This window comes from Panthera uncia (genome assembly GCF_023721935.1).
Source record: "Panthera uncia isolate 11264 chromosome A3 unlocalized genomic scaffold, Puncia_PCG_1.0 HiC_scaffold_11, whole genome shotgun sequence".
NCBI classification, from domain to species: domain Eukaryota; kingdom Metazoa; phylum Chordata; class Mammalia; order Carnivora; family Felidae; genus Panthera; species Panthera uncia.
The window spans coordinates 93,557,990-93,585,336 of NW_026057578.1; the positions used below are offsets into that span (position 1 = coordinate 93,557,990).

General features: G+C 35.6%; 1 protein-coding gene across 3 annotated transcripts in view; it reads left to right on the forward strand.

The window, feature by feature from the left end:
• Positions 1-27,347, forward strand: part of CTNNA2 (catenin alpha 2) — a 1,105,968-nt gene that overhangs the window by 1,050,260 nt on the left and 28,361 nt on the right. For 2 of the 3 annotated variants that reach the window (XM_049651801.1, XM_049651802.1), the window contains exons 16-17: positions 9,517-9,622; positions 13,897-14,031. In XM_049651801.1, the coding sequence (XP_049507758.1) occupies positions 9,517-9,622; positions 13,897-14,031 (241 nt within the window). Of the gene's footprint in view, positions 1-9,516; positions 9,623-13,896; positions 14,032-24,860; positions 25,005-27,347 lie in introns of all 3 variants that reach the window. The other variant, XM_049651803.1, reaches the window with a different exon arrangement.

The following is a 27,347-nucleotide window of genomic DNA, read 5'->3' on the forward strand; positions in this document are numbered from 1 at the left end:
ACTCTTGTTAGATATATAATTTGTAAATATTTTCTATGATCCTACAGGTTTTCTTTTTACTCTGTTGTGTTCTTTTACGAACAAAAGTTTTTAAAATTTTGTTGTAATCAAATTTACCTGTTTTTTTTTTTTTTTTATTACAGGTGTTCTTGGTATTATATGTAACAAATAGTTTCCAAATCCAATGTCAGGAAGTTTCCATGTTTTCTTATATTATTTTATAGTTTAGCACTTACATTAAGGTCTTTGATCAGTTTTGAGTTAATTTTTTATATGGTATAAGATAAGGGTCCCACAGCAGGGTTTTTTGTTGGTTTGTTTGTTTTTGTTTGTTTGTTTGTTTGTAGGTGGATATCAAGTTGTGTAAACACTATTGGTTGAAGACACTGTCCTTTTCCCATTAAATGGTCTTATGACACCCATGTTGATAATCTTTTAGCCATATGTATGAGGGTTTACTTCTGGGTTCAGATTAATTCTTAATTCAGTTCTTAATTCATTTTCATGAAGCAATAATAATGAATATGGCTTTAGCTTCACTTTAGTACCTAAAGTACTTATGAATATCTAGACTCTTCTATTTAGTAGTTGAGAGTTTTCTTATGTTATTTTTCTGGGTAATTATAATGCTTTCTGTCTATAATTATGGTTTTAAATTTGATATCCATATATATTGTAAAATGACCAGTCTAGTTAACATCCATCACCATACATAGTTACAATTTTTTTTCTTTAGATGAAAACTTTCAAGATTTACTCTCTTAGTAACTTTCAAATATACAATTACATATTATTATTATTATATCCCCATGACTTACTTATTTTACAGTTGGAGTTTGTACTTTTTAATTTCCTTCTCTCTCTCTCTCTTTTTTTTAATTTCTAAATGTCTTATTTATATTTGAGAGAGAGAGAGAGAGAGACAGACTGAGTGGGGGTGGGGCAGAGAAATTGGGAGACACAGAATCTGAAGCAGGCTCCAGGCTCTCAGTTCTGAGTTGGCAGCACAGCACAGAGCCCGATGAGGGGCTTGAACTCACAAACTGTGAGATTATGACCTGAGCTGAAGTCAGACACTTAATGGACTGAGCCACCCAGATGTGCCTCCTTCTCCCATTTCAGTGCCTGCCTGCCTGTCTCTTACCTTCCACCACCCCCTTTACCCCTGGCCTCTGGTAACCACCAATTTGTTCTCTGTATCCATGAATCTGAATATTTCTGTTTGTTTAGTTGATTGGTTTTGTTAGTTTGTTTGGGTTTTGCTTTGCTTTGTTTCAGATTACTCATATAAGTGAGCTTATATGATATTTGTCTTTCTCTGTCTGACTTCTTTTATTTAGCATAATACCCTCAAAGTCCAACCATGTTGTCACAAATGGCAAGATTTCATTCCTGTAGGGATGAATCACATTCCTTTATAAATATAATCACTTTATCCATTCTTCTCTTGATGACATTAAATTTTCATATCTTGGCTATTGTAAATAATGATGCAGTGAACATGAAGGTGCATGTATCTCTTTGAGTCATTGTTTTCAGTTTCTTTGGGTAAATACCCATAAGAAGAATTGCTGGATCATACTTTCAATTTTTCAAGGAGCCTCCATACTGTTATCCATAAAGGCTACACCAATTTACATTCTGACCAACAGTACATGAAAGTTCCCTTTTCTCTTCATCCTCGCCAAGACTTGTCGTTTCTTGTCTTTTTGACAATAGCCATTCTAACAGGTGTAAGCTGATTTCTCATTGTGGTTTTGATTTGCACTTCCCTGATGATGAGTGATGCTGAGCAGTTTTCAGGCTCCCTTTGGCCATGTGTGTATCTTCTCTGGAAAATGTCTATTCAGATACATTGCTCATTTTAAAAACTGGATTATTTGCCCTTTTTGCTACTGAGTTCTATAAGTTTTTTTTTATGTATGTTGGATATAACCCTTTATTAGAGATATTATTTGCAAATATTTTCTCTCATTCAGTAGGTGACCTTTTCATTTTGTTGACAGTTTCCTTTACTGTGCAGAAGCTTTTTGGTTTGAGCTCATCCCACTTGCTCATTTTTGCTTTTGCTGTCAAATCCAAAAAATCTTCAAGACCAGTGTCAAGTTGCTTATTACCATGTTTTCTCTCAGAGTTTTAATGGTTTTAGGTCTTAGTTTTAAGCCTTTGATCCATTTTGAGTTGTTTTTTATGTATAGTATAAGATAATGGTCCAGTTTCATTCTTTTGCCTATGACTGTCCAGTTTCCCAACACCATTTGTTGAAGAGACTGTTCCCCATTGGACATTATTGGCTGTTTTGTCATAAGTTAACTGATCACATATGTGTGGCTTATATTTACATTTTAAACTAATGCATTTATTCCTGAAGAATTATAAAATAAAAAGGGTACATAATTTAAGCGTAATAAAGACTATAGAGGAAAAAAATCACTTTTCAATCAATGGTCCAGGGACATTTGGTTCCTGGTATGAAAAAATAAAGAACAGTGTGATTTCTACCTCTCCTTCTATACAAAAAGAAACTGCATGTGGATTTAATATCTAAATATGAAAAGAAAACCTTAAAATTTTAGACTAAAATGGGAGACGATATTTATGATCTTGGGATAAGGATGAACTTTCACTTTCCAGCTTTATTGAGCTATAATTAACCTGTAACATTGTGTAAATTTAAGGTGTTCAATGAGTTGATTTGTACACATATATATTGCAAAATGATTACTACCACAGTGTTAACACCTCCAGCAAGGAAGAACTTCTTAAAGAATAAATGAAAGAGAATTTTTGCATCCATATTCATCAGGGATATTGGCCTGTAGTTCTCTTTTTTTTTTTTTTTTTTTTGCTGGGTCTCTGTCTGGTTTAGGAATCAAAGTAATGCTGGCTTCATAGAATGAGTCTGGAAGTTTTCCTTCCCTTTCTATTTTTTGGAACAGCTTGAGAAGGAGAGGTATTATGTCTGCTTTAAATGTCTGGTAGAATTCCCCAGGGAAGCCATCTGGTCCTGGACTCTTATTTGTTGGGAGATTTTTGATAACTGATTCAATTTCTTCACTGGTTATGGGTCTGTTCAAGTTTTCTATTTCTTCCTGTTTGAGTTTTGGAAGTGTGTGGGTACTTAGGAATTTCTCCATTTCTTCCAGGTTGTCCAGTTTGTTGGCATATAATTTTTCATAGCATTCCCTGATAATTGCTTGTATTTATGAGGGATTGGTTATAATAATTCCATTTTCATTCATGATTTTATCTATTTGGGTCCTCTCCCTTTTCTTTTTGAGAAGCCTGGCTAGAGGTTTATCAATTTTGTTTATTTTTTCAAAAAAACCAACTCTTGTTTTCATTGATCTGCTCTACAGGTTTTTTTTTTTTTTAGATTCTATATTGTTTCTTTCTGCTCTGATCTTTATTATTTACCTTCTTCTGCTGGGTTTGGGGTGTCTTTGCTGTTCTGCTTCTATTTCCTTTAGGTGTGCTGTTAGATTTTGTATTTGGGATTTTTCTTGTTTCTTGAGATAGGCCTGGATTGCAATGTATTTTCCTCTCAGGACTGCCTTTGCTGCATACCAAAGCATTTGGATTGTTGTATTTTAATTTTTATTTGTTTCCATATTTTTTTTTTATTTTTTCTCTAGTTTCCTGGTTGACCCATTCATTCTTTAGTAGGGTGTTCTTTAACCTCCATGCTTTTGGAAGTTTTCCAGACTTTTTGCTGGGGTTGATTTCAAGTTTCATAGCCTGAAAGTGTGCATGGTATGATCTCAATTCTTTTATACTTATGAAGGGCTGTTTTGTGACCCAGTATGTGACCTATCTTGGAGAATGTTCCATGTGCACTCGAGAAGAAAGTATATTCTGTTGCTTTGGGATGCAGAGTTCTAAATATATCTGTCAAGTCCATCTGATCCAATGTATCATTCAGGGCCCTTGTTTCTTTATTGATCCTGTGTCTAGATGATCTATCCATTGTTGTAAGTGGGGTATTAAAGTCCCCTGCAATTACCACATTCTTATCAATAAGGTTGCTTATGTTTGTGATTAATTGTTTTATATATTTGGGGGCTCCCGTATTCAGCGCATAGACATTTATAATTGTTAGCTCTTGCTGATGGATAGACCCTGTAATTATTATATAATGCCTTTCTTCATCTCTTGTTATAGCCTTTAATTTAAAGTCTAGTTTGTCTGATATAAGTATGGCTACTCCAGCTTTCTTCTGACTTCCAGTAGCATGATAGATAGTTCTCCATCCCCTCACTCTCAATCTGAAGGTGTCCTCAGGTCTAAAATGAGTCTCTTGTAGACAGCAAATAGATGGGTCTTGTTTTTTTATCCATTCTAATACCCTATGTCTTTTGGTTGGTGCATTTAGTCCATTTACATTCAGTGTCGTTATTGAAAGATATGGGTTTAGAGTCACTGTGATGTCTGTAGGTTTCATGCTTATAGTGATGTCTCTGGTACTTTGTGGTCCTTGCAATATTTCACTCACAGAATCCCCCTTAGGATCTCTTGTAGGGCTGGTTTAGTGGTGATGAATTCCTTCAGTTTTTGTTTGTTTTGGAAAACCTTTATTTCTCCTTCTATTCTGAATGACAGACTTGCGGGATAAAGGATTCTTGGCTGCATATTTTTTTCTGTTCATCACATTGAAGATTTCCTGCCATTCCTTTCCGGCCTGCCAAGTTTCAGTAGATAGGTCTGCTACTACCCTTTTGTGTCTACCTTTGTACGTTAGGGCCTGTTTATCCCTAGCTGCTTTCAGAATTCTCTCTTTATCCTTGTATTTTGCCAGTTTCACTATGATATGTGGTGCAGAAGATCGATTCAAGTTACGTCTGAAGGGAGTTCTCTGTGCCTGTTGGATTTCAATGCCTTTTTCCTTCCCCAGATCAGGGAAGTTCTCAGCTATGATTTGTTCAAGTACACCTTCAGCCCTTTTTCTCTCTCTTCTTCTGGAATTCCTATGATACGGATATTGTTCCATTTGATTGCATCACTTAGTTCTCTAATTTTCCCTTCATATTCCTGGATTTTTTAATCTCTCTTTTTCTCAGCTTCCTCTTTTTCCATAATTTTTTCTTCTAATTCACCTATTCTCTCCTCTGCCTCTTCAATCCATGCTATGGCCACCTCCATTTTATTTTGCACCCTATTTATAGCATTTTTTAATTCCTCATGACAATTTTTTAGTCCCTTGATCTCTGTAGCAATAGGTTCTCTGCTGTCCTCTATGCTTTTTTAAGCCTAGTGATTAATTTTATGACTATTATTCTAAATTCTTGTTCCGTTATATTGTTTAAATCGGTTTTGATCAATTCATTAACTGTCACTACTTCCTGGAGTTTCTTTTGAAGAGAATTCTTCCATTTGGTCATTTTGGGTAGTCCCTATGGTAGCTCCAAACTGCAGGGCACTTCCCCTGTGCTGTCCAGAGAAACTTGTGTTGGTGGGCGGGGCTACAGTCAGACTCCATGTCTGCTCCAGATCACCACTGGGGCCACAGTCAGACTGGTGTGTACCTTATCTTCCCCTCTCTCAGGGGCAGGACTCACTGTGGAGTGGTGTAGCCCCTGTCTGGGCTGCTTGCACACTGCCAGGCTTGTGGTGCTGCTTCAATGGGATCTGGCCAAGGACATATTAGCCGGGGTGGATCCGCAAGGTGCACAGGGGTGGGAGGGGCAGGCTTAGCTAGTTTTGCCATCACTGGTCCCCTGGGGGAGGGGCCCTGCAGCACCGGGAGGGAGGCAGGCCCGTGGGACAGATGGATCCACAGAAGCACAGCATTGGGCATTTGCACGTTGCAGGCAAGTTTGGTGAGGGGAACTGGTTCCCTTTGGAATTTTGGCCGGGGGATGGGAGAGGGAGATGGCGCTTGCCAGCGCCTTTGTTCCCCGCTGAGCTGAGCTCTGTCCTTTCGGGACTCAAAAACTCTCTCTCCCGGTGTCCTCTCGCCCTCCCTGCTCTCTGAGAGCAGAGCTGTTGACTTTTAACGTTCCAGATGTTAAGTCCCGCTGGCTGTCAGAACTCACTCAGTCTGGTCCCTTCGCTTCTGCAAGTCAGACTCGGGGGCTCTGCCTTGCCAGGTGGGCTGCTCCTCCACTGCCCCAGCTCCCTCCCGCCAGTCCGTGTAGCATGCACCACCTCTCCACCATTCCTACCATCTTCTGTGGGCCTCTTGTCTATGCTTGGCTCCAGAGAGTCTGTTCTGCTAGTCTTCCAGTGTTTTTCTGGATTATTCAGGCAGATGTGGGTGGAATCTAAGCAATCAGCAGGACGAGGTGAGTCCAGCATCCTCCTATGCTGCCATCTTCCTTGAACTCTGCTGATTTCTTGCTGCCTCTGGAGGTGATGGATAAGCCGTTCCTGGATTTTGGATCATAGCTCCAAATCTTTGGCATTATGCGTTTTCAGACTTTATATGAGCTTCTCCCTACCTGCCCCTACCTCCAGCTTCCTCCCCCTACTGGTTCCAGAAACTAGCTGGAGTGGGACTGGGTCTGGGGTGGAAAGGGTCTGACTTAGAAAACAGTACTAAATCCAAAATAAGGCTGGGCACACCTTCAAAACCAGACTGGGTCCAGGGTCAGACCCGGTCAATCTTAGAAACACAATTGGGACGAGGAGGAACTAGGTCCAGAATGAAATTGTTTTTGAAGACTTTCTTCCTGTATTCTGGAAGAGTTTAAATAACATTGAGATTATCCTCTTTTTAAAGGGTTAGTGATTTCCTCTGAGACACCATCTGGATTGACTGATTTTTTGACTAACTTTGTCTTTAATAGTCTTGTTTATTTCTATAAACAGGAAATCAGACTCTGTAGTTTTTTCAAAATCTCCTTTCTTGTCAGCATTGGTAACTTATATTTTCCTAGAAAGTTATTCCTCCAGGTTCTCAAATATATTTACATGTGTTGAGAAATTTAGTTTTATGATACTCTTAATTTTGTTTTCTAAGGTCATTTCACTGTTACCTTTTTTTACTTTTAAATGTTTGTTGTCTCCTTTGTTTTGATAGCAATCTAAGTATATTTTTTTACATCTGGTTTTCCTTTTTTTTGGGGGGGTGGACCCTGTTTTAGAATTATTTTCCATGTTTCATTATTTTCTAAATCATTAATCTCTTCTTGTAATTTTGTTAGTTTTTTTTTTTCCTGCTGCTTCTTTGTAAATGCTTGAGTCAGATAATTCTTGTTTTCATTATTTCTTGTAAATTCATGTCTGTAGTGAAGGTTATTTGTTTTCCTTGAGATCACTACTTGAGCATTCTTATAAGAATTAAATATATATATAGCAAAAAGAGTACTAAATTGTGATTCAGGACACAGAGGTCCCAACCCTAATTCTCTTTTTGTATATCACCGTCTCTGCCAGTATCATCCTGGGCATGTCACTGAGACTTCCTGCTTGGGTTTCAGTTTCCTCAACTAGAAAAGAAAGAAATATTTGATGATCTCAAAAGTTCTATTTTGCTGCCTAGTTTACTGAAATACATTTGTATCACCAGCTTGGGACTCTAAGAATTTGAACTGAGTCTACAAAATGGGCTCTAGACTCAAATATTTTAAGTAACGATATACTAGTTAGTCTCTGAACTGTAGTTTCCTGTGTAGTCACAAAAGACAAGCTTCTAATTGTTCTTTGGCTATAAGACGGGAGTCTAAGCTTCAGGCAAATGTAGATCTCTATAAGTATTCCTTACTAACTTAGCATATTTTGTCATAATTAATCAATTGTTGAAAGTTACGTAAAGTTCATGGGGCAGTGTTTTTCCAAATCCTTTGAAATTCTTGAAACAAACAAATACCTGATTGTTGGTGAGGAAAAAGTTAAGCAGCATGCACCTCTTTTTATGGGTTAAGATTGAAGGCAAAAAGTAACAAAAGATATTGTGTCAGAGTAAAACTGTAAACAAGAAGAGATTCTAAGGTCTGGAAGTTATAAAACAAATGTGTAATAATGACAACATTATTAAACATTGACAGATTCTGCATCTAAACTTTCTTTAAAAAATATAAATCAAAAACAAGGAAAAGTTTATTTACAGATAATAACAAATTAATGTTAGAAAATGGGAGCCAGATTTTCACAAAATCTTATCTATGCTACATAAAATTCACATATGAAGTCTCTTGTCATAGTTAAAAACCTAAGTAGTAACTGGAAAAAAAAAATCACTGTCCTTTGTGGAAAAATTAAAGCTACCATAGCAAAATAAAATATCTTAAGTTTTGAATTTGCCATCCTGTGTGTTTAAGCATTGACATGAATACAATGCATTTTTTTTTTAGCTATGAATGTAAAAAATACCAAAAGGGAAATTAGGAGGGAAAATGAACAAAATACCCTTCATTTACATATATTTTCTGAAGCCATTTTAAGTCTTCTATTTAGAAAATGTTATTATATAACAATGGCAGTCATTGCCACTGTATATATCCCTATGTGTTCTAAATAAGTTGTTTCTGAGTAGTTTTTCTCCACATCTCACCACATTTCTAACTATAGGAATGTAATTTTGTAGCCTTAAAAATTGCATTGATTTTTAGATGCACATAAGGAGAGCAGAATAAGTAACAATGCTAAAAAAAAAAAGAATAAACGTATTGTTTTATTTACCTCTCAAGAAAAGAGAAAGAAAAGTCACATGCCCCATTTTGTTTAAAGATTTATAGTGCAGCATAGTTTCCTTTTCTTTTATAATAAATATTTAAAATACATGTAATATTAAACAGTTCACCAAATTGAAAATGTTATGTGAAAATATGGGACGATGGTTTGGAAGTATAAAGACATCTACTGTCACACAGTGTTTTGTGTTTTTTGTTCATAAGTCAGTACTGGAAGCCTACAAGCCAATGGGAGTGCGGGCTCAACAGATTTCTGAAATGCTGGCCGATTTGGTTATATGGTTATATATGAGAGACCATTGCTTTTCAGAGTGTCAAAGTAGACTTAAAAATATAATTAATACAATATAGTGCTGGATATGGTATGAAAGACAATGCATTTGTATTCACTTTGGCTAGACTCTGATTTAAATGTAGAATTTACATTTTGTCCTTTATAAAGCTTAGTTGAGTTAATAGTATTTCTTCCATTTTCCTCTCCTCTAAAGTGGGAATAATGATGCTTGCTTGCTAGCGTTGTAATGAATCCAAGTGAGGTGGTATATATAATAGCATAGGCACATGGTAAGCTTTTAAATATTAAATTCCTATCACCTTCAAAGTGGTCATCTTTTTTAATGAACCACTGTTTAAAAACAAAGAAATTAATATAAAGAATAAACTATGAGCATGCACATCAAAATAAGGAAAAATATTCCCTAAAGGTGAATGGAGGTAAAGTAGACTATTAACATGGAAACTGAAGTGAACCCAGAAAACATCTGAAATCCTTCTGATCTGGACAGAGCAAAATCAAATACAACAACAGAGTCCTGGACAAACAATACGGTAGGTTTGTTTATTTGTTAGAAGTAAATTTCTAATTATGTTGTATATGTTGTTTCAGAGGCAAAGGCCCATTGAAAAATACATCTGATGTTATTAATGCTGCCAAGAAAATTGCCGAAGCAGGTTCTCGAATGGACAAGTTAGCCCGCGCTGTGGCTGATCAGGTAATACAGGAGGGAGAGTAAGCACATGCTGTGTGGTACCATTAATTAGCACTTGGGTTCTATAATGGTTTTTATGTACTCTATAAAATGCTTCTGAAGGATGAATTGTAATCACTTACGTTTTACAAACTGGACTCTAACTTTGCTGAGACTGAGTTCATGGCAAAGTGGGTTCAGTCCAGGAGCGACTCATCAGGCCTATGACCAAAACTCCTTCAGAACGAAGAGTACCCACTACTTAAGAGACATAACCCCCAAAGAATGGATTATGCTGGCTACCCTCATTCAGCAAGTCAGCTACACTGCATAAAGAGGAAGAGAAAGAACTTTTAACTCTTGTTATTTAATATTGATCTTACTATAATGATACTCTTGATAATTCTTAATAATGCTCTGGCATAAATGGAATTAATCCACATAATCAGGAACCTCCAGATTTCAGCTTTATTTTCATCTGGATTTAAAGGCATTACAGAGAAAGGAAATTCTGAGAGTATCTTTTGTGCTTTCAGACCGAAGTTAGATACATGAAAGTAGTTCTGAATCTCACCTGAGTATTTGTGTTTATCTCCACACTTTGCATGTCATGTGGCTTAAATTGGAAATCTAAAATCCTGTTCTAAATATGTCTAGTTGCAATAATGTTCCATTCCTTATAAGGGTACTTTAAACAGTAGACTTGTACAGGTAACTAATTCTTACCCTTTTAAATAACAGTGGTTTATAGTTTGAGCTATTTTAAAAGGAAAAATGTCTTAAAATATAAAATAAGATTCTGAAATAGAAAATATTACATAAGCTGTTACTTACATGGACACAACATTATGAGCATGAAGTCGCTTACTAGACTCCAATATAGTGATACTGTCTGGAGACACTGACATAGGATTGTTCCTCCTTCTTAATGGCCCTAGTCTCCTATAATTTTTGAGTTGCTTATTATAATTTTCTTCCTTCATTCCTTAATGTTTGACTCTTCCCCTAAATACTTGCCGTCTTCAACATCCCAGATTCTAGAATCCCTCAGAAGTCAATACCAAATCCACTCGTCTTGTAAATACTGAAAACACATGAATAAATCATTAGGATTACATTTAAAATATGCCAGCAGATTGTCTCATTTTAATTTTTTTACATATATGATGGCTAATCCAAGGGAATGTTTTGTGCTTGCTTTTAAATTTTTGAGAGGGGCTCCTAGGTGGCTCAGTCAGGTAAGCATCAGACTCTTGGTTTCGGCTCAGGTCATGATTTCATGGTTCATGAGATGGAGCCTCTCATTGAGCTCTAGGCTGATGGCGCAGAGACTTCTTCGAATTCTCTCTCTTCTCTCTCTCTGCCCCTCTACCCACTTGCTCACTTGATCTCTCTCCCTCTCAAAATAAACAAACATTAAAAACATTTTAATTTTGGAGAAACACTTAGTCGTAAAGATAATTCATTAAATATTACCACCATTTGACTATCCCCTAAAATTTGTATGGGTTGAAGACCAAACCACCACTACGTTGCTAATTTCAGGGACATATCAACTGCCAGGCTTCCTGCAGTTTGCAGGATAAATTGAACTGATCTATACAGAGTTCTCTATGTATCCCAGAAAGTTTATGGAAAAGAGAGGAGAGATAATGAATGTTCTTGGAAATATGCACGCATGTATGCAAACAAACAAAAATGTACCAGCCAGGAAAGAACGCCATTTTTTCCCTGAAAATGTTCAGGGCACTTTGGATGAGTGGAGTGAGAAGAGATTGGTAGAGGTTCTAAAAAGAGTTTTGTGAGGAAGGACTTCTTTCCTGAAGTGAAAGTAGATGGAGTTTGGATGGCTTCTCCATTAATTAGATTCTCCATTAGATTCACTTCTGAATCTAAATTGCTTTAAACTATTTTTTAGTATGTTTAGTTTCCTTGAGTTCTTGTTTTTTGCTTTCGCATTTTAGGACCTTTATTTCCAGCAATTATGCAACTTGAATCATAGTCCCAGGCAGTTTTGGTATATGGAAAGCACATCACACATGCACACACACAAATCCCAAGATTCTAGATGTATTTTGCAATTAAATAACAAAGTATTTTGCAGCGCCTGGGTGGCTCAGTTGGTTAAGTGTCTGAGTCTTGATTTCAGCTCAGGTCATGATCGCAGTTGGTGAGATTGAGCACCACTGTGGGCTCTACACCGGCAGCATGAAGCCTGCTTTGGATTCTCTTTCTCTCCCTCTCTCTCTGCCCCTCCCTGGCTTATTCTCTCTCTCTCAAAATAAATAAACATTTAAAAAATAAAAACCAAAATTAAACAAGAAATTAAATGACAAAATATTTAAATGCTATTCTATGATGACTTAAAATAAACACATGAGGGTTAAATATAACCCTCTCTTGGTGGCATGTGCGCTGTCATCAGCTATGAAGCAACTTGCAGTTTTTGCTAATGCTTTGTCTGAATAGGACATATCTTTCTCAAAATCACCTATTTTCATGATATATGAATTATATTTCTTGGTCCATCATGCTTTTATGTGTGTTTTAAATAATGGAATAGGATGAACATTACCAAAAAGTGGATGTGTTGCCTTTATTTTGCCTGAAAATATTTTTATGAATATTTGAGATACACAAGCAATATAAACTTTTTACGGACTGTTGCATTTTTAATTACTGTTCCATTGAGATAGAACTTCGAGTTTAATTTGTTGCAAGGTATTTGTATCGAAAGCCTTGTCAGCCCTCAAGGGAGATATCATTTTAAAGTTAATTCCTTTCAGTATATGGGTCTCTGGAGTAGGATAAATATTACAGTATTAAGTAATTGTAGAAAGCTAAAACAGTCTCTGTGGGATTCTTTCTTGATAAATGCAGTTAGTAAAAAAAAGTACCACAATGGTGTTATATATAAAAGAGACCCCTTTGTCATTTGTTAAAGATATGGTTATGTCAAAACCACAGGATTCACAGTCTTAATGAAAGGTTTGCCTTTTTTTTTTTTTTTTTTTTTAAGAATTGCCTTTCTTAAGCTTGAAGAAAACCTAGCTGGAGTCTTTTTCTCATAACCTTTTTTTTTTTTTTTTTTTTTTTTTTTTGAGATAGAGAAACAGTGAACGGGTGAGGAGCAGAGGGAAAGGGAGAATTTTAAGCAGGCTCCATGCCCAGTGAGGAGCCCAACTTGGGGGTCGATCTCACAGTCATGAGATCATGAACCAGGCTATAATCAAGAGCCAGAAACTTAACTGACCAAGCCACCCAGGCACCCCTCTCATTTGCTTATTCTAAATAAGTCACTTCAGATTTAGCTATAGATCTTTATTTCTTACAGTGTTGGATCAAAAATTTGGTGAGTATACATCCTTTACAAGTGCTAAATTGAGCCAGAACAATGGAATGGCCTACAGAATCTTGAACTGAACTTTTGATAGTAATAGAAATATATTCCAATTATTGAATAACCATTGGTATTGAAGCCTTAAATGCTTTAGAGAGTCATGTAAATATCTTTGGAAGTGTTCAGCTAAGCTCACTGTGTATTTGATGGATATCTACCCACTAAGTCTCAGAGAGAATCCAAAATTCCTGGTTCTAGTTGACTCTGGTATAACCTTTGAAGAGCTCTGTTTTTACTCTTATGTGTTTGTTTCAGTTGGCTTCAAACTCTACTTAAACCTCTTTCTCTAACAGTGGTTATGATCCTTCTCAGAATGTCTTATTTAAAGTTTATAATGTTGCTAAATTTTTGATAAATACAAAAATCCAAAAAGTGTAATAGACTTCCTTTAGTGAATGATACTTTTCTGAGAAAGCCAAAGGAAACAAATGGTTTTTTCACCCAACCAAATGAATTGAAATTCTATCTTATGCTGTGTCAGAGAGATTTCTACGCAGAGCGATTTCTTTCTAGCCTCTGTTCCTTTGGTTGTCCATATTAAAATAACTACACATAGTGAATGTTGAGTGGGCCACTAAGAAAAAAACCTGTAGAATATTTGGTTTTCTTAACAGTTTAGAAGACAACTCGTAAAATTACTCATAAACATGTACAGAAGTTCCAGTAAGACTTTCTGGAAGATCTTCAATATTCTGTTTAGAGTATTGTATCAAAGTACAGCTGACCATTGTAAACTACTGACTGTGGCTTTCATAAAATGTGCTATCAAGAAGTTAAATGGATGTGATTAATATTTATGACACTAAAACCTTTTATTCTCACAGCTTTTATATAGCAAGTGTTAGAAACTGAAGAGTACTTACTAATTGAGATCACTTTTTTTTTTAATGTTTTATAGTGTCCTGATTCAGCATGTAAGCAGGATTTATTAGCCTACCTTCAACGAATTGCTTTGTATTGCCATCAGCTTAATATCTGCAGCAAGGTGAAGGCAGAAGTTCAGAATCTAGGAGGAGAGCTCATTGTGTCAGGGGTAAGCTGGGAGTTGGGCTTCACAATTAAAGTTCCCACTGTTGTGCTTCCAAGGCAAGCATTCTTGGCAACAGTACTGCTAAAAACACCAAACTACAGTGATTCATAGGGAGTTTTTTTTTTAAATAAATGTTATCACCATTATTCCAGACCTTACAATAACTCACAAAGAGCAATTTGATTTTCCAATTACCCCATGTTTATACTAGCCTTGTAAAATCTCCATTCTTCACAAGAAAACTAATTTTGTAGTCTGGAAACTCATTGCCAAGCTTTGACTATTATAATTATTTGGAGCTTTTGCACATTTACTCATTGTGAGTCTACTTCCCTTTGTTAGTCCTAGTAATTTCCACTCTCTGTTCAGGAGCCAGCCTCTCTATGTGTGGATTGTGTTCACATGTTAGAGATGATGAAAACAATAGGAATTCATTCATCAGGTTCCAATGCATACTAGGTTATCAGTAACCCTTGAAAGCCAGAAAATATTCAAATTTAATACAGGTTGATGTGCTGTTGCCAAAAACTAACATAGTTGTCAAACACTAACAATTATGTCTTCTTTGCTTAATCACTCCTGTGTTTCCCTTAGTATCTGGTCCATTTTCATCAAATATAAAGAAATAAGTTTGATTAATAGAAGAATTATGATTTCTTGGCAAGATTTCCAAATGTATGTGATGAGGTTCTTCACCTTGGCTTCTCCTCCCTCTGTCCCCTTCTTTGAACACGAGGTGCCATCTATTGTAAACTATATGCAAATTCCAAAGTGTGGCTCTGCCACCTTTAGTTCTTTTCCCAGTCAACGATGATGCTGCCATTTTAAGTGTGACATTACTGGGAACATCACATTATCAACGTGGTGAATGCCTTTTGAAAATCAGACGAGGCATGAAGCTCAATTCTCAATTTTCAGAAATTCAACAGTTTGACCATTTGATAAAAATATATGGAAAAATCATTCTTCAACGGTTTCAGGTTCTGTATTATTTGGGTGGCAGAAAACAGCTGGGAAAAGAGCTGATCTGGCTTGCATGGAGATGCCATCTGGAAAGCCTGTTCCATGCAGTTTCACCTAGAGTCCGATAAATTGGCTATTTTGTGCCTCTTCCCAAAGCATAGTCACCTCTTTGCATTTCCAAAACGATCCTGCTTCAACATTCTTCAACAACCAAGAGCAATCTGTCTTGCAATGTGTCCTTTCTGCCGAGTTGGTAATTACCCAGTTTCTCTCTGCCAAGAAGTGATCAAAACATTGCATATCCCTTGCTTCTTTTCTTATCTTCAGACTCGATGGTATAGTTTCCCATACCATTCGGCTTTCATGTCCATCTGTATATAGCACCTGTGGAACTGAGTGCTTTTTGTTTAGCTTGCCTTGTGTGCTTTCATTTGTCACTTTCCAAATCTTATTATTTACATGGATGCACAAAGCATCTTTGTGGATCTCAGAGTCCACAACCTCATTTAGGTGATATTTTACTGGCAGAGCTGTTCTCCATTATCCTCTCAGTACCCATTGTTCATCACTGCTTCCCTAGCATCATTTCCATTGTCTTTTCCTCATTTAGATGTAGTCCAAACCATCACTGGCTTTTATCACTTGCACTGTTGGCATTTGTAGAGGTGTTTGAGATTGAAAACACCATCAAGAAGCCTGTTTCCTTCTTTGAGTCTTATTGGCAAAGTTCATAAATCCTTGCATGGGAGAAGGCTTCTTTTTGAGGAATGTTATATAACTTTATAATAGTTTTGAGTCAAATGCATTATAAAGGTTTGCTATATATTGCTCAGTTTTGGACCTGCTCTTGGCCTCCTCATTTTTTCAAAGCTTGATTGCTATTTGGTGCCATACCTGCATCTGTAGTCTGCTGTCTTTGCCACTTCTGCGTCCATCTTATTCTTCATCCTCCTTCACTGATGGCTAATGGAGAAAAAATACCAATGTGTTTCTTTTGCAAAATAGCCATAAATGACTGCCTTCAAAGTTCTGAAAGAGTCAAGAATGTAAGACCCCATACACACAAACTTTCAATGATTTTGCCAAGAAAAATGTGTCCATGCCTAGGGCCCCATTTATTTTGTTGTCTGGCATGACAAAGTTGCTACATTTTTAGGGATAAACTACTATAGTATTATATATGAGAGAGAGAGAGAGAGAGAGAAATGCTTAAATAATGGGATTCAAGGCTGTGGCTTCTTTTCTGAAATAGAGGAAAGCTCCCAGGAAGGTATATTTGTTAGTATCAAAATTTCCCCTAAAATAAGAGATTTGGATAGCTTATTTCCATTTTTCCAAGAGAAATGACTTAAATCTCAAAGCTGAGAGCTGTGTTTTTAGAGCCGTGAGCTAGCATGATGAACAGAATGCACATGTGCACAGTTATGTATCATGTCAGCATGTGTATGTTTTATGTGATTCTGTGTGTACTAACTGGGAAAGGCTTCTTCTGTTGTATCTGCCTTTGGCTTGAGAGGTGGGGCAGGAAAACTCAACAGGTCATAGGCTGGGGACAATGGGTGCAAAAGTTCTTCTTGTGACACGATGGGGAGTTGGAGAAATAACACAATCCTGGATATATGCTTACATGTGCTCAATCATACAATTGCTGTCTAAGAAACACTACTAATTTTCTGTCTGGAGATATGTTTTTAAAAGTTATTGGCTTAAATCCTTCTCAACAGGCAAAAGGTGCCATTCCTACTAAATCTCAAAGTAGAAGATGCATTTGTGAGCCAATTCAGCTTACGCCATTTGTGTGGTTGCTAAGGAGGTCAATGGGGAAGAGAAAATCTAAAAAAGCAAACAAAAAAAAACCCCAAAAAACAAAAACAAAAACAAAACCCAAAAACTAACAGTGACAGAAATGTTAAAGTGAAAGTAGAAGAAACTGAAGTCCAGAATATTAAACATCCATTAGTTTATAAATTGGCTTTATTGGCTTAGTGTTTGTTTATTTAATCTCTTGGGTCAGTTTACATGCTTTTTGGAAAAAGGAATGTTGAAAGAAGAGGAAGAAATGAGAGTAGGATAGGAGAGAAGAGGCATGAAAGAAGAAAAAAAAAAGAAATTTAACCATAGCATATCGTAAATTATTTTAGTGAAGGTAATATCCCTTAAATGTGATAGCATTATATTCATCATGGCAGAAAAGTTGAGCAAACTTTTTTCCAAGTATGTAAATATATTTTGCATACAAGTAAATTCCAAAGCTGTGATGCAGATATTACTTGTATATTTGATGGTTGTGTTTTTAATTAATTTTTATTTACTAGGTTTCAGAGGATTTAATGGATTCTTTTAAATGTAAAAATGAAGATGTACACATGGATCTGAAGACATAAAAATCATTCTAAATAACCTTTGATTATTTTTACCCTAACATTTGTACTTCGTGAATTTTTCTGAATGAGATTGGAAACAGTAAGGTGGAATTTAAGAATGTAGAATGCTGAACATCAAACATTCTGATAAATCTGAGAAATTGCGCCTTACTATTATTATTATTATTATTATTATTGCTATTATTATTATTATTTGAAGTTCAACTACATCAAGAGTCTCATTATAACAATGAAGTCAGAACAAAAGAGCAATAACCCTACCCCGGACAGGAATTCACTGTTTAGGTCAGAGATGGAAGGACACAAATTGTAACTTATAGTTGACCCCACATAAAATGCTACAAATTTTGAAAGATTTTATTGCATTTAAATGTCTTTTTTTCATATTAACAAAATATAGGAGCAGAGTTTCGAGGTGGGGATATTAGTTTCCTCAGACTGACTGAATGGAGCCCTGCCCTATTCCTGAGGAATGGAGTAACCTGCCCTAATGTGCACTTTTGTTCTTTGCCATTTAAATCTCTCCTTTCCAAATTTAAATCTCTCTCAATTGGGTTGTGGAGAGAAGCTTGACAAGGTGAGAAAATATAATTTGTGATGCTGGTAGGATTTGAATTGTTAAAGAAAAATATTAGAGAATAAGGGGTCAATTACAGTCCTTATTGCCTGTTTCACGTCATTAAAAAAATTGGACTCAAAATCAACATGAATGTTCATGGTAATAAATGAAAACCATTAATACACTACTAGAAACTGATAATGGCCAAATCAATCCTACCTGACTATGGCATATAACCAAAGATACATATGTGCATGTGCACAAACATGCACATACAACAAATACACATGATTTGATATTTACTCTATTATCCTCAAATAAGCAGTAATCAGGAACTGAACAAGTGGTTGACAACTGTGACACATCTGATCCAAGAAAATTTAGGTAAAAGAAAATGTGGGAATTATTTGTACAGTGCTATATGTATTATATCTTTTAAAATATATATTTTATACACTTATATTACATATATTTAAAATATATTTTTAAAATGTGATTTGTTGAGATGAGAATTGCATTTTATTTGAAAAGTTCTATATTTCCTCTATAAAAATAGTGTTAGTATTTTATAATGATACGAAGCAGTCATTGGAATTAGCATTGTACCTACTTATGTAACCTTGTACTTTAAGCAACACTTTTTTGGGGAAAGAGTTTTTTATATATATATTCTGATTCTGTTTATTGTCAATTCTTGATCTCCACTGATCAGAGTGTAGTAGTAATGGAAACAAATCTAAATTGCTATTTCAATTTGGATTTCAAATACATTTCTCTGCTTCACTTGAACAAAAGGGTATGTGTTCAGGAAATTAACTGCAGTTACAAAGAATTTTCTCCAGATTTTTCAGAGGGTAGGCCATTAAGCATTTGGGCTTAACAGACTTTCCTGAACTATGCAACAGTAGGAGAGGCCAGATCTAGAGACAGTAAGATTAAAACAAACTTTAGATTATAAATCGTATGGAAAGATGGTGGAAATACTCTGTAACACTAAGAAAATTAAACAAGTACTTATCATTGGCAGAATGGCCATAGTTCTTTGCATATACTTTACTACTAAGATGGGTTGCTGAATAATTCAATCTTTCTCTGAAAAACCTAACCTTCTCAATCTGTTATGACAGTAAAACTATAACCATTTTTAAGTTTTGATTCCTGCATTAAGTCTTCCTCTGTTACATTTATATCAGTGTACATGGCCATTGATTTTGTACAACCTAAATTATGCAAACCTTCAGAGAAAAATAACCCTTAAGTGATTTTTCAGTGCAGATTCTTTCTCCCAGTGTTATAAAGGTGACATTTGACAAACTCAAGGTATTACATGTGGAAGAAATGGGAAATGAGGAATGTTATAAGTAAAAATTTCCTTGGGTGCCAGGCATCATAACAAGTTTTGAGTCTAGTATACCACACCTGTATAGGTGTCTCCCTGAATTTAAATAGTCTTTGTGCAAAGGAGGATGGTGTATTGCTCTGTTAAAGAAGCTCTTTAGTTACATACTTAGTGACAGTGGCCCTAAACCTATCAATTTGATCAATTCTATGCATTGAAAAAAATCAGTTTTTTCACTGATGAAATTAAACTGATTTGTTTTATGCATAGAAACAGACTTTATATTCTAATGCTCTCATTTTAAAGTGAGAAAACAGACTCTCCTGTGGCAAAATTGGAACACGAACCAAGCAAATAACTCTTTACCACAGCTGGAAGCATGGGTTGACCTAACTTGGATCTACTCAATGGATTAATTTGAGTGCATCACCTGAACCTGTACTCTGAGGCATTTATACTTTGGTCTGAGGGCATTCATTATTGCTCGTCAGAGGAGAAGTGGCTAGTGGCTTTAAGAAGAATGTCTCTGCCTCAGAAATGTCAGTGGCATTACTTGTCATTCAGTCAGTGAACTTCCATTTCTTTAGGTTTTAAAGCTATTCAAGTTTTGAAAGCCTCTAATCAAAAAGAAGGCAAGTGATCCACACCTTAATCTATTCGCAGTTAATGTTTTGGATCTCAGTTCATATTCAGAGCATTATTTGGCAGCCAACGACTAGCAATATTTTGTGAAAACTTGGAAATTAGACATATGGCAGGTACCTGGATGAGGGACATTAATTTTGCATCTTTTGATATCTGTGAGACACAGGCAAACCTATTTAAGCCGTGCTGGTTTATAACATTTTCCCATGAGACCTATTCTAATTTTGAGATGCTAGTTGTTATCATTGATTTCATTGTTAGATGTTGTTTATTAATATATTTTAAATAATGTCTAGTGTCTTAGGAGCTGTCTCCTCATTTTTAACTAGTTGTCAATATGTGAGAACAAATCCAGAAAATATCTGTTCCCTTAAGTTGAACCAAGTTATTATGGGAAGCTACAGTGTGGGGTAGAATACCTTTATGTTTGAAATAGTATCTGTAATTTAGTGTATGCTTTCTGGTTTTCCTGTGTACACTTGGATATGTCAGCTCTAGTCAAGAAATACATTATTTTGAATTAGTTACCTAAATCCATTGTGATGTTTTTGTTTTTTTCTTATTCCTACTTGGATATACCTCAAGAATTCCTGGATACTGAGGCAGTTGGAAGAAAAAGAAGCTAAAATGTGAATAAATTGATACAAGAATATACACATAAATAGAAGATAAATATTAAAATCATACACTAGATATTATCTGGGGATCTTACTGATTTTGCACCATTTTCAATTACCTCAGATGACTCAAACTAAAGCAAATTAAGAGACTCTATAGATAAACTGAGACAAGATTTTATGTTTGGTATTGGATGTGATGAAATTTTTTGACAACCATATTTTTCTAGAAAAAGGTTAGTGTTTCTGTATGTTGTTCCTAAGTTCTAATGACAAACCAACAATCCGAGCTTCAATGAGTTGTATTTCCTTTTCACATAGTACATTTTCTGATTCGTTGAACAACATTTCTATGGTGCTCCAACTAAAAAGGCACAGTGTTAAATATCTGTAGGGTGAGGATATTCAAAGTCCTTTCTCTCTAATAGCAAATAATTTCCATGAAAAAGGATAAGGTTTTCTGTCCATTGTGCTTTTGTTAGATTGTGTAATCCATTGGGTTTTCTTTTTTCCATTTAGTTTCTCATCTTACTGTTTAGCATTCTCAGCAAGAATAGCAGGGTGTCTGTTGATGGCTATCTCTGTGTATTCACTGTTGTTCTTGGTTTACTATATTCTAGAAATAAAAGCATGTTTAACTTACTATCTTCTGCATTCTGTCCCTACAGATTTTGTCAAATGCTTTCTCCAGCTTAATTTAAATGATTTATAAAATATAGCTTTTGTCACAGCCCTTAGGAGAGAAATATGTGCCATGTTATGGCCCATGTATCTTACAAATAGGAAAGACTTCTGGATGGGCAGTGTGTAGTTTTCTTAGTTTAGATTTCTTTTACTGCTTCGGAACATATTGTCTTACTCTATCTTCAACAGTCATTTTCTTTCTGGGCAATAAATATATTTCAAATATTTCATCCTAATCCAATTTTCTTGAAGGCAAGCTTACTTAATTTGGACTGTAATCTTTTCTTTCATCATCAATACTACATCTTACATTATTGCTTTTCTCTGAATACCTTCATCTGTGCAGATGCCTTGCTGATAATGAACTTGAGTGGAACTCTGACTAGATCTTCTGTCAAATCTGCACAATCTGTATCTTGACCTCTTTCATCCATTTCCTTTTGCAAATCTATTTCTCAACTGAGAGAAGTTCCTGGAGAAGTTCCAGGCAGCATCATCTTCTAAGAACCATATACTCTTTTAAGCCCAAGGCTATGTATGTGAGACACTATCATAAAACAAACTCAGAACAGAATCTCTTTATCTAGGAACTCCTGATTAAAATCCATTGCTATCAAAATTGTTTAGATTCTCTATTGCTGAGATATTTCTCTTTAATAATAACATTTTGGTCAGATTGCATGCCAACTGCCTGATCATGTCTTACACAATGAATTACTTTATAAAGACACCTTTTGATTATTCTTTTGGAGTACACAAATTATCCCACCTGACTTTTCTTGATCTTTTGCACTAAGTTACACAAATAAGCCTTTTTTCAACAGACGAAACCAATCCTACGTCTCTTTGATCAGAATAAAATTATAACCATGACTTCAGTAATGGAGTTTCTTGACTCAAATCTTACAATCATTTCATATCTTGTCTTGAAAGGCTAACTCATCCATTTATGTGATGTCATAGAGAGTATGCATCAAATCCATAATTGTAGTGACAGTGTTCATAAACAATGTCAAGTGGCTAAATCCTAAGAAGAATTGGAAATTATCTGATCCTGGCATTGCATTCTGTGTCAAAGAAAGTTCATTTTGGTTTTTCTTAAACTAATCTCATAACTAAAGACATTATTGCAATCAATCATACTAAATCACCTAAAAAAGTCAGCACAGTTCACCACTCTGCATCCTTTTGATGCAGCCTAGTTTTGCATTGGGTTCCTGAAGTCATGCTCCATTTCCAAATAAGCAATAGATAATAAGAAACATCAACAAATTATAAGTCTAACTTGTTTTCTTTCAATAGTTAAAAAGTGTTTAACTCCATTTTTATTCTGATATATTAACATTGGCAGATATATACCTTTTTTGTTGTGTAGTAATATTGTTAAGGTGTTTCTTGGAAGAATGAACAATTGCAATCAGTAATCTTATAATAACGACCTTTAAATTTTGTATGAAAGGTGAGATGACACAAATAAGCTTCTAATACATAATAATCATTTTTGAAACTGAAAAATAAAGATAAATGAATAGCACGTTCCCTATAATGGGAAAATCAGGAGATGCCTAATTTCTAAACAAATGGGATCATCATAAAGCATAAAAAAGCAAGGATAAGCCAACTAGTCAATGATCCAATGAGTAAAAATAGGAAGAAAAGAAAACTTCATAGGGCCATTAATTGTGAAAACTCACACAATAAAGCTGTTGAATATAGAAGCTGAATTTAGATTTAGAATTACTGAAAATAGAAATACAATAATACAAGAAGGAAAACAAGCAGGATATCACTGCTTTCTCTAATAAGTACAGAAAACATCAAATACTAGAAAAATTCCATTTTTTCATTAATGCCAGATATTTTTTTCTATTGTATTTAATTTTCTGAAGAAATTATTTAAATGCCTCTAACATTTATTTCAAAGTAAAATATGGGAGTAATGTTGCCAAATCCATTATCAGTTTGAATTTAGTAGCATCTATGTTTCAAAATGCTCCCTAATCTACCAGTTTTGCTTAATTAAAAAAAAATATGTTTATTTTTGAGACAGAGAGAGACAGAGCATGAATGGGGGAGGGTCACAGAGAGAGGGAGACACAGAATCTGAAGCAGGCTCCAGGCTCTGAGCTGTCAGCACAGAGCCCAACGCGGGGCTCGAACTCACGGACCGTGATATCATGACCTAAGCCGAAGTCGGATGCCCAACCGACTGAGCCACCCAGGTGCCCCTGCTTAATTTTTAAATTGTGATCATTAATACACTTACATATTTCGTGATCTAGAAATGGCAGGATTAAAAATGGAATTATATTGGCTTAAAACATAAGAAAAAATTTTTAATCATGAATATTGGTTATCTACACACAGAAACATGCTTTGGGCTTTACCCATTTATGATGCCATGAACTGTAAACTATAATTTTGAATCTTTTACTAAAATATTTTCTGTGGGAATAGTGAGTTTCACTTTTCATATATTGCACTGGGCAAATGAAGATCTGGCTTCCATGTGGATGGTTTCAGAACCTACCTGCTCTTTGAAACTACTCCTTCCTTTTGTCATATTACCCACTCAACAACTTTGAGTAGTTCATAGTTTTTTTAACTTCTAAATCTCCATTTAAAATAAAAATACCTTAATGTTCTCCACATTATTCTCCCATAGTGCCTAATTTACCACCACCCCCCCACCCCCACCCCCACAAAGGACTCAGATGTTAAACAAAGCGATAACAATATGACTATACCTTTAGTGCATGTGACACACATTTGGTCAGTTAACATCACTGGGTAACTTAAATTTGACCTCTGAGAGTGGTAGTGCAGGGACCTTATGGTTATGGAAATCTTCCCATTCAATTTTTCTCCAGTTTTGAAGGTGGGCTTTATTTACCCCCTTTACATATATACATATATATGTTATATTCACTACACAGAGAAAAACTGGTCAAAATTGTCAGTAATATTTCATGCAGAAGGTAAAATCTTAAGAAGTAGAAATAGGCATTGGTTATTGGCTTATCTTTTAAAATGTGCCTGTCACACAGCCCCTCCTTGGGTACAAAAAGGAAGAGTAAAAAGAATTGCAGTTGTAGCAACAATGAATTCATTAGTTCTTCAGTGATTCCAATGAGAGAGGTAAGTATCCTTTTAGTATCATGTACTGGCTGCACATGCAGAGGCCAAGGGCTTAATGAAGGTCACACAGCAGGGCAATGGAACTTCCAAGAAAGACATCTGAGATTCCCCACATACTGTTCCAAGCTTTAAGAGCTGTAGCCCTTGCTTTCTCTCTTGGTGATCTTCAATGCTTTAAATAGGGGATTCATCCCCTTTGAACCCACAACGATTGTCCCCTACAATGCCTGACAAGGCAGGGTGCTTCTTCATCCTCCTTCTCCAAAATGGTCCATTTATCTGTTCATGAGAGCCAATGAGGAATTCATATGGCTGGGCTGCTTAATATCACAGATGCCCATCCATATCTCTTTCAGCACCTAATTCCTTCATATGCCTCTTTCTCCCAATGACCCCCTCCCTCTTCCACTTCCCCAATCCCTTCCCAATAGGGTACGTTTTTTTTTTTTTTTTTCTCTTGCTCTCTCTCTCACTCACTCTTTTCTGTATCTCTCGGAAATCAGACAGGAGTTCAGAGCACTTTCACTACCTTTTATGAGGTAGATTGTGATGTCATAGATGGGGGCAGGGCTAGTCAACTTTCTACCCACCTCCCAACCTGTGCTGAGGGAGCTCCGATCGGGAGTGGAAGCAGTGATTCCTCCATGGTGAGTAACTTTGCTTTCTAATGTAATCTGTTTCATTGTAAACATTAATTTTGAAAGCAGGTGGATGGGGTTTCAAAGAAGTAAACATACGACCACTCAAGTCTTCTTTACTAACTATTTGGGCAAATGATCTATTTATTTATTCTTTGGGCAAAGGATCTATTTATTTATTCTTTGTATGAGTCAAGAATTACATAGCACAAATACATTCTTCAAGCATGATCTAAACTTGAGAAGGAAAAATGGTATTTCATTCCTTTATTTCTTAGTCTTTCTTCCCATTGGGAGTGAAAGTCATTGCATATGTGGAATGAACCCATTCTGTAGTCCTTTGGTGAGCTTTAAGGAAGGCTAGTTAAGAGTGTGTATTCTTCTTTGTTTGAAAGATTACAGGGTCATAAAACATCCTTAATTGATGTTGGCCCAGAGAATCAGTCTGCTCTTCTAAAATTATGGGGTAAAATTGTGAAGAAACTGATACATAAAGAATTAATGAACTTGGTTTTGATGTAAACAAATGAAAACTTTCTAATGCAAAGACTAAAATATTTATGAAAACAAAGGAGTCCCCACTCTTGCAAGATTAAGAGTGAAGCCATTTCAAGGCGTTACTACCAAATTTGCTACCTTTTTTTGTTGATGTTGCATGTCGTAACACTGATGCTGTTTTGTAAGTTCTCTTCATAGTTAGGAGCTGTGAAATGTCACTGTTCTTTGTTTCATTTGGGTTTCTATATGCTGATTAATTCTTTTGTATGCCTTAGTATTTAGAAAGAAAAGATAACTGGAGTGAGCATTTTTCCTCCACTTTCCTTATTCTCTCCTGAGTACTTATTAAAACTGTCAAGATACCAGCTTTTATATAAAAGGGCAAAATAAGTTCATGGAGGTGGTTAAATCTTTAAGGGATGCTGAAAAGCATCAGGGTGGGTGTTTTTAAAACAGTTTGGACCATTAGAATGTGAGGCTTTTTCATGGGGTGGGATAAAAGCTTCTTTGTGTGGATCATGGGTATTAGGAACTGTATTAAGAGGGTATCATTCATTTTTTTTTTTCAAATTATACATCCCTAGTTAACTATGTGTGGATATTGGTGTTGGAAAATTGGAGGCAGTTTGAAAGGTGGAGTCCTTTCTCAGCATTAGCTTTTCTGTTATGCCAAGACCCTCTCTCCCTCCTGCCCTGCCAAATTATGCATTCCTTACAGCTCAAATGCACTAAGGTTAATACTGTTTTTTTCATTACCTGGGGAAGAGTAGCATGGCAACTTCTCAAGTGATTTTCCCACCTACGCTTTCTAACTTAAAGAAGTCACTGTAATAGTAGGGATTTCAGGCACAATAAGGAAAAATGGAGCCATAACTAGCAAATAGGAATACTTAGATGATAATTGACTACAGTCAACTTAATACTGCAATGTGGGTAACAATGCCAAAGTCTTATATGTTGGGTGATCCCTCTCAAGTCTTTGGCCTACCTTCCTTTAAAACTGCTAATCCCCTCAAACCCAGGTAGGAGGAAACCTTCGGTGCCAGAAAAATATAATGTCTAATCATAGCTCAAGTGTTTAATGTCTTTTATCAACCCCTCATACAGCTGCCAGGTAAGAAATGCTCATATTTTACAAACCCTTGGAATATAATCATCTTTAAACTTCGTGAGTTAAGAACAGTTGTGTTGTGCACTTGTGCAAATTCAGAGAGTCTATCATGGAATGCATTATGCATGCACTTGTTTATCTTCATGTGCATGTTTCATTTATAGTGGTGTTCATTATTTTTAAAATCCATTTGTATGTATCAAAACTCTAATTTAAAAATACTACTGTATATTGTGCTATAAACAAAACAATGAAGTGTAACAGTAATTGCATTAATTTAGGGTCTCAACACTGGCGTCATAGTTCCATTTCTGTCATTGACTAATTAGGTGACTGCAAGAAAATTACATAGATCATTTAGGTCTCCATTTTCTCATTGTAAAATGATGATAGGTCATCTATGGGATATATCTTAAAGTATCCCTGCTCTAAAACTGTATGGTTTTATAATATATTTTTCAAGAAATTGCTTACAGGAAAAAGACTGATTCATTGATGAGACATTGTTTTTGTAGGAGACATATAATTGTATAGACCAAAAAGAAAATTTCAGTCCAAAGTTGGTCTTAGAATGTACCCTATATTTGATGGAATGTTACCAAGTGGGCCCCATTCTTTTAAATGGACAATATCAAACCTGTGACGTTAGCTATGTGTTGGTTTGGAAGACTGATTTGTTTTCCTAACTCTGTAATTTTGTTGTTCTGATTATTTGAGATAAAAAAAATCCTTATCTACTATGT